Raw genomic sequence first — 7627 nt, 5'->3', positions numbered from 1 at the left:
GCAAAGTGGATATGCGCTATCGTTGGCATCGTTGCGGATTACATTTACACAACCCTCCCTAAACCTTGAAATCCCACAACTATAAAAATGGTGGCGCTGAGGAGCATTGTACATTACCAATATCACTCAATCATGATGAACTTGAAGCTTTCCCTTTTTATTACCCTTGCTCTCTTTGCACTTACGGTGATGTCCCAGCAGCAAGATCCCAAGGCAGTCCAACCAGACGGCGCAAGCCCCGCAGCCCCAGATCCAAACGCTCCAGCCGCTCCTGCTGCTCCTGCTGCTCCCAACGCTAAGCCTACCCCTGAAGAATGCATACAGAGATGCCAATCACAAATCCGGAACAACCTTTTTGGCTGCTTGACAAAGTGTCGATTTGGTTAGTTATCAGCGCTTCTGTGGACAACCGGTGTATGAGTAGTGAAGACTATTGTTCCTTACTGTATTAGTCTATTTTGACAATAAATCATTGGTTTCATATCATCTATTTGTATAAAAAAGATATAGGTGGCAACCAGCCCGAGTGCTATGTGATTGTCCACACTTGAAGTGTAACATGAGGTAGCTTGCCATCATACATAATGGGAAGCATAAAATGGTTTATGATGGTGTTGTTTATTGGGCAAATGCAATAGAGACGTTTGGCAGCATAATCATCATGCAACGTATTAACAACTTTTCCGAGATGACATTGCGTCGTCAAGCATGTGGTTTATTATTATGATTACACTAGCTTTGATGCTAGAGAAAAGACCAAAGTCATATTGGTGTCCCATAACTAATCACATCATAGTCTAGTTTGCTTGTGGCCGAGTGCCTTCATTCCCTATTCGAAATAGCAGGAAACATCATCATTCATTAGCTTGATGCGTGTCTTGTATAACCAGCAGGTACAAACTCCCCCGACTTTTCCTTTCAGCTTGTCTTTTCCGCTTTTACAACTTTGCTGCACTCAGACGCTCACCCGCAAGTCGAATGACCGTTGTCGAGAGCATTAGGTGGTGCGAATTACTAGGGGACCCCATTGTCACGGTGCAACATGGTAATGACGGCAACCGAATTGCCACGGCAACCGAGACTCTACAGCAAACAGCACAGCAATTCGTCAAGGTGCTCAATGAGCGTGCCAGGCTTTTATCCAACAGTGCACAATTTGATACAGCGTTACGTGACGCAGCAGCCATAAGAGCATTATTACCAAGATCAGGGCTTGGATACGTGTGTGGGGGAGACGTGCACTGTCACCAAGGACGTTATGCAGCAGCGATTTCCATATATGATCAAGGGCTTGTTGAAGTACCTGAATCAGATCCATATTATCAGCAACTTCAGCAACATCGCATCGCAGCAGCAACCAACAACAAAAAACGCGTCGACTTCATCAGCCAATTGCCTTTGGATACCGTCATCACCAACATTATACCTAGGATGGAGCGGCCAGTATACTTGGACTCGAATGTGTTGTATGAGCCTCTTTATGTATCACGTACATGGCAGGAGCGTATCTTACAGCAATCCAAAGACTTGAAGTTTCGATTTCGCAACCACGTCGACACATTCCAAAAGGGTCATGCACAGCTTGTCCGATTTGCACCCTATGTTCAGACCTTGAATGTTTGTTTGTTGAAAAACGTTCATGTGGGTGATCTCTTTTCTCGAGCGCACTTTTCCAATCTAAAAGAACTCGATATAACGTGTAAGTGTTGAGGGATAGCATGTCACGGGGAATGATAATAATTGTGACCGATTCTTTGTTTATTAGGTGCTCATGGTACAACGCCTCGTCTTCCCTTGATCCATGGGTTACAAATGATTGCTGATTCACTTACCCACTTGGCCATCTCTCAATGTCCTGGTCTTGCATTGCGTGATATCCTGGAGACATGTCCCAATCTTGTATTTCTGAAAACGAGAGATGTGGATGCATTTATGCCTTTATCATCAAGTTATCCCAAGATCAAACACCTTGAGCTCCACGAAGAACTAGATCGAATCCACACGCATGAACACATGGTCGATGTCCTAAGTCGATTTCCTTCCTTACGTATGCTGAAAATCACGCCAATGCCTGCCACCACTATTTTGCCTATCCTACGCAAGCATTGTCCTTATCTAGAGGCTATTTCTTTGGAGTGCAGGAGCCCGGATTTTGACGTAACTACAGCAAATGATCATCCAAATCGGAGAGGAATCACATCAGCGTATTTGGGCGGTGACGACTTTTATTATCAAGATCACCTGATCGAGTTCTTATACGAGCAGAGAAATTCATTGGAGATCTTCGATTTTCGTGGTACGCTTGAAGTCAACAATGCTCTTTGGGAAATATCAAATGATGGACGAGTTAAACCTCCGAGTACACCTTTACGGCTTGCGAATGACCTGTCATCGCCATTATCATTCACACAATTGGTCGACCTTCGGTTTACGAATACCCATCCATCTTCAGGTGTGCCTATGATACTATGGATTGTATTGAACGCACCCAACCTCAGCGCCATCCATCTCCCTCATTCCCATTTTCAGCCTGCTGTCGTACAAGCCATGATCAAATTGAAGCATCTTCATAAGGTACAAATCGAACATCAGAACGACATCGACGACATCGAAGACACAGATGACGATGTCATCAACGCGATGTATGAATACAGTATCATCGACGAAGTAGACGACAATATCGATGACGACGACGACGACGACGACGACGATGGCATCCACCAATTCTTTGCGCATCATGTTGCTTTGGGAGATCGCTCAACACTTGAACATGTGGTTGTGCGCATGTACTCTTTGGATGCACATCAACAAACATGGTTGCCTTTGTTATCACGATTGACATGCCTCAAGATCCTCGAATTATGTGGTGGAAGCAGGCACAATTGCACCGTTGCCGATAATTGCATACCCATCTTGAAAAGGATACACCTAGGCTGTCCCGCTCATGGGAAAGCGCCGAGTTGGCTAGGGAACCCATAAGCCTTTGCATCACCATCATCATCATCATACGAGTCTTAGATATTATTTTTATCCAAACATGACCTTATTTCATTTGTCAAAAGTCCATATTGAATACCATACTTTGTGTATACATAAATTCAACGTTTTATTAAAGAAGTACCCTTCTTGGATTATGTACAATATGAATTCGATTGCCAAAGTCAACTGTCATTGTATCTTTTGGTTTACTACGTATAATGGTGGCATCATTTACTTGCATAATTGGGATGGTTGGCAGTCAAGGGGTTTAAATGACAAGGTACACGCATAAAGGGGTCATCGCACAAGCTATGATTTTTCAAGGTTTCTATGCTACCAACTTGAGTTGAACGAGCTGACAACATGCTGAATTACAACGACAAGCCATATTTTGTTTCGGCTTAATACCTTTGCTTTGTTCAACACACACAACAACGAATGACCAAGGAAGGCATTAGCTGGTCCCAATTACTGAAGGACACCATTGTCACAGCTCAACATGGTAATGACGGCAACCGAATTGCCACGGCAACCGAGACTCTACAGCAAACAGCACAGCAATTCGTCAAGGTGCTCAATGAGCGTGCCAGGCTTTTATCCAACAGTGCACAATTTGATACAGCGTTACGTGATGCAGCAGCAATAAGAACCATATTACCAGGATCAGGGCTTGGATATTTGTGTATGGGAGACGTGTATTGTCAACAAGGGCATCATGCAGCAGCGATTTCCATGTACGACCAAGGGCTTGAAGCAGCACCCGAATCAAATCAATTTTATCATCAGCTTCAGCAACATCGAACGACTGCAGCAACCAACAACAACAAACGCGTCGATTTTATCAGCCGGTTGCCATTGGATATTGTGATCACCAACATTGTACCAAGGATGGAGTCAAGGTTATTTTCGCATGAGTTGTATGGGCCTCTTTATGTATCACGTACATGGCGGAAACGTTTCTTGCAGCAACCTCACGGCTTGGATTATCATTTTGGCTACGAGAATGACACCTTCAAGACGGGCCATGATCAACTTGTCCGATTTGCACCTATGTTCAGAGCTTATCGGGAAGCACGGTGGGAGATGCACGTTTGGATGATCTCTTTTCTCGTGGACACTTTGCCAACCTTAAACAACTTGAGCTACGCTGTAAGTATGGGACTCGTATATACGACACGAATGAAATCACTGATTTTGGCATGTATTCATATAGGTGCCTTTACCAGCCTTCGTGGTCCATTTATAAACGGCTTGCAATTGATTGCTGGTTCACTGACGCACTTGACCATTTCCGTGTATCCAGATGGTGTTGATTTACGTGGTATTTTGGAATCATGTCCAAACCTTACGTCTTTGGCAGTGGAGGAAATGGACACTGTCATACCTTCTTTACCATCATCATCATGTTATCCCAAGGTGGCTCATCTTGCACTTCACGTCGTATCAGACCCACCTCCCGCCCACAATGAGATGATAAACCTCCTCAGCCAGTTCCCTTCTTTGTTATCATTCGAGATCACGCCAATGCCTCCATCCAGTGTCTTGAGAATTCTACACGAGCATTGCCCTTATCTACAGGCTCTTTATTACGGTGACAGGAAGCTGGACTCCAACAAGTTCAATGTTCATCCAAATCGGAAGGAGATCAGATTGGCTCATATAGGTGGTGGCGATAACATGTGTCATCAAGACGACCTGATCCAGTTCTTGTATTTGCATCAAAATTCACTCGAAAGGATTGTATTCGATGCCGAGATTGATGTTGTGAATCGTGTTTGGAGGTTACACAACGACCAAGTAGTACCGTTGGGAGATGAAGATCCACCTTTGCTTTCTGAATATGACCCCACACAATCAAAAGCTTCGTTCTCGCAGCTGGTGGACATTGAGGTTTCGGATCCAGATCCAGCTAGAAGCGAGGCCCTTCTCACGTGGTTGATATTGAACACGCCCAATCTTAAAGCTATGAGGCTCTCCCATTCCCACCTTGAAGAATCTCGTTTAGCAAATGTGATGACTAGGTCGGAGCGCCTTACCAAGTTGAGGGTGGATGGAGAGTGGATAAATTATGACTTTGGTGGCATCACTGGATTCTTGGAGTTTCATATTGCAAAGGGGAACCAGTCAACGCTCGAAGAATTGATCCTATACATGAATACAGAGATGAATGATGGAGTAAGGTTGCTATCTTTGATTTCCAGACTGAAATGCCTCAAGAGCCTGGAAATAGTCTCTGTTCATGTGCCCGAGTATTGGAAACCAGCGTTCAAAGCCATAGGCCAAGGGTGTCTTGCGCTCGAAAACTTGACTCTCGGTTGCATTGGTGCCATGTATGATGGAGGTCTCATAAAGCCTCTGCATAAACTTCCAAATCTCAAATGTCTCAGCATTGGAGGAAGACCATTACCCAGCGAAGACCTTCTCGCCTTGATTGAATTTCCCAAGTTAGAACGCCTCTATCTCCACTGTCATGTACCCGATGTTATTATGAAGATGTTGCGTAATCATATACCAAGAGTCATTATTCCATAAATTAGAAGATGTATGATAATGCCTTGCTTTGTGACCACCTATAACCACGTATATGATTGCTTTATTGCATATCATTACCCCCATGCTTTCTCAACTTTCCAAAGTTATCAATAAAAGGTATGTAGCCATTCTCATCATCCAATTCTTGAAAATGAGGGATGTTTGCTTCATAAACTTGTATTCTGAACAGCGAGGGGCTAAACGGATGTGCGCATAGAGGAGAAACAGAACAATGAATCCCATAAGTGACAATCACCCAAAAACACACGTGACACATCGTCATTGTATACTCTTAATCCATGTAACACGTAACCAGTAGTCTCCTCATTGTGAAGCTTTACCATCACTTGATCCATCCAAGACCATAATCCTCCCAATCCCATCCACGCCTTGTAAATTCATGGTATTGCCAATATCCAACCCTTACTGCTCAAGAGCCCAGCAAGCAATAGTGTATGTCACGAAGCCGATGTATTACTGAATTTGAACGTTGTCACGATACAAAGGGGTTACCAAGTCTATCTACTCGTATGTGGATCATCCATGGTGGTCATGGTCTTGTTGTTGCACGTGGTGGTGGAATAGCGTCCATGGTCCATGGGATGCTGCCGATAAAAGAAAACGTGTATGTGTTGGCAAGAGAGCGTCCTTTCAACCAGCAGATCCAATCATTCAATCCATCATCCTCAGCATCATCCACTTGATTTTGCCATAGTTGATCCAAAGCTGCAGCCATATCAAAGCACCATTCAGAAGTTGAAGTCCGTCACCTGCTCTGGGATCTACTCACCCTCATGGTGGTTGACATATAACGTGATGGCTCCGTGCTGATGATACGCTCCTGAAAAAAGTGATTGCTCCTCCAGTTGTCCGTGTCATTGCATATCACCCAAAAGACCATACGAAACTGGTTTCATCGAATACGATTTGCCAATTGCCACATGAATGACCCATCGCCATCCATCATCTCCCTAATCGATGATGATCATGTCAGATAAGATCCATTTGCCACTATCCAAATCCATTCCACTCTTTACCTTGGTATGTAGATGCATTTGAATATGAGTACATGTGCGTGTTGTTATGCCAAGTAACCAAAAGGATGTCTCCAAGTTGTCGCACATGATGATCAATGCAAGGCGTTGCTGTCGATAAGGGTGATACGCTGGATCCAGTCGCCAAGGTATGCTGCAACACAATGCGTGAAGAAGAGTAGCTCGTATAATGCAATATGATCGTATCCACCAGCAAGCTTGTCAAAGGTCGTAATCTGGAAGAAGCGATGCCGTGTATGTTGAGTAATTCTGTCAAGAGTTTAACAGAGGGTGGAATGTACTGTGTTGTCTGCTGAAGAGAGGATGTCGATTGTATCGAACAAGTGGTTGTTGTTGTAAGATCATTGAATGAGAGACGTTGTTGGTGTTGAGAAGAAGCTTGAACAAGTCCCCCATACCACGCCGCCAGCTGTTTTACCTTCAATTATGGCCACCAGGTTACACGGACACATTCCCCATCATCCCAAAGCATGCATATTGTAGCGTATGCGATAGATACCATGGATTGATATAAATTCATCTCATATTGTACCTCTCAGACGGCGTTGTATGATATTGTGGGAGACCTTGGTGATGCGTTTGATCATCGATCTAACCACGCTTGAAAAGGGTTTAGGGCGCCTAATAAGTCATGCGTTAAGCCCGCTCCTTGAATGTTCATGCAAAACAAAGCTGTATAGACACCGCTTTTCCTGCAACATGAGCACCTTGTAGCGCTTTTCAATAGAATAGAATTCACGATGATGGTTTCGTATGAATAAGAACGCCAACAATGTGTATTGGATGGCACGCTTATTTGACATCGTCCATTGCGTAAATGATCCCCTTGATCAATCTTTGAGTCCCTCCATAATAAAGTTTCAGTCTGCAGCGGTTGACCTTCAAAACACCAGTAAAGGAGACACTTGTTGATCAAGGAGTGCAGCTTGCATACGAAGCGGAGTAAACTTGTTTGCAGCTTTACTGCATAGCACGGATGACAGCATTAGCAAAAATTTTGATATATGCTTTTCCCTTTTCGATGATGACATTTTGACAACATACAAAGGGTCACAAGTCGG

General features: G+C 44.0%; 2 protein-coding genes across 2 annotated transcripts; both read left to right on the top strand.

The window, feature by feature from the left end:
• Positions 1-978: 978 nt before the first annotated feature.
• O0I10_013039 (uncharacterized protein) lies at positions 979-2979 on the top strand (the record flags this gene model as incomplete). The annotated part of the gene is made up of 2 exons (XM_058492900.1): positions 979-1699; positions 1766-2979. 2 exons carry the CDS (start codon positions 979-981, stop codon positions 2977-2979), a joined length of 1935 nt encoding a protein of 644 aa, XP_058336335.1.
• A 438-nt stretch (positions 2980-3417) lies between these two features.
• On the top strand, positions 3418-5511 carry O0I10_013038 (uncharacterized protein; the record flags this gene model as incomplete). The annotated part of the gene is made up of 2 exons (XM_058492899.1): positions 3418-4132; positions 4193-5511. The coding sequence occupies 2 exons, from the start codon at positions 3418-3420 to the stop codon at positions 5509-5511; spliced, it is 2034 nt and encodes a 677-aa protein (XP_058336334.1).
• Between the last annotated feature and the right edge of the window lie 2116 nt (positions 5512-7627).

The sequence above is a fragment of the Lichtheimia ornata genome (assembly GCF_029851405.1).
Source record: "Lichtheimia ornata isolate CBS 291.66 chromosome Unknown scaffold00211, whole genome shotgun sequence".
NCBI lineage: Eukaryota > Fungi > Mucoromycota > Mucoromycetes > Mucorales > Lichtheimiaceae > Lichtheimia > Lichtheimia ornata.
Note: the sequence above shows the minus strand (reverse complement) of the source record. Positions and strands in the feature narration are given on the sequence as shown.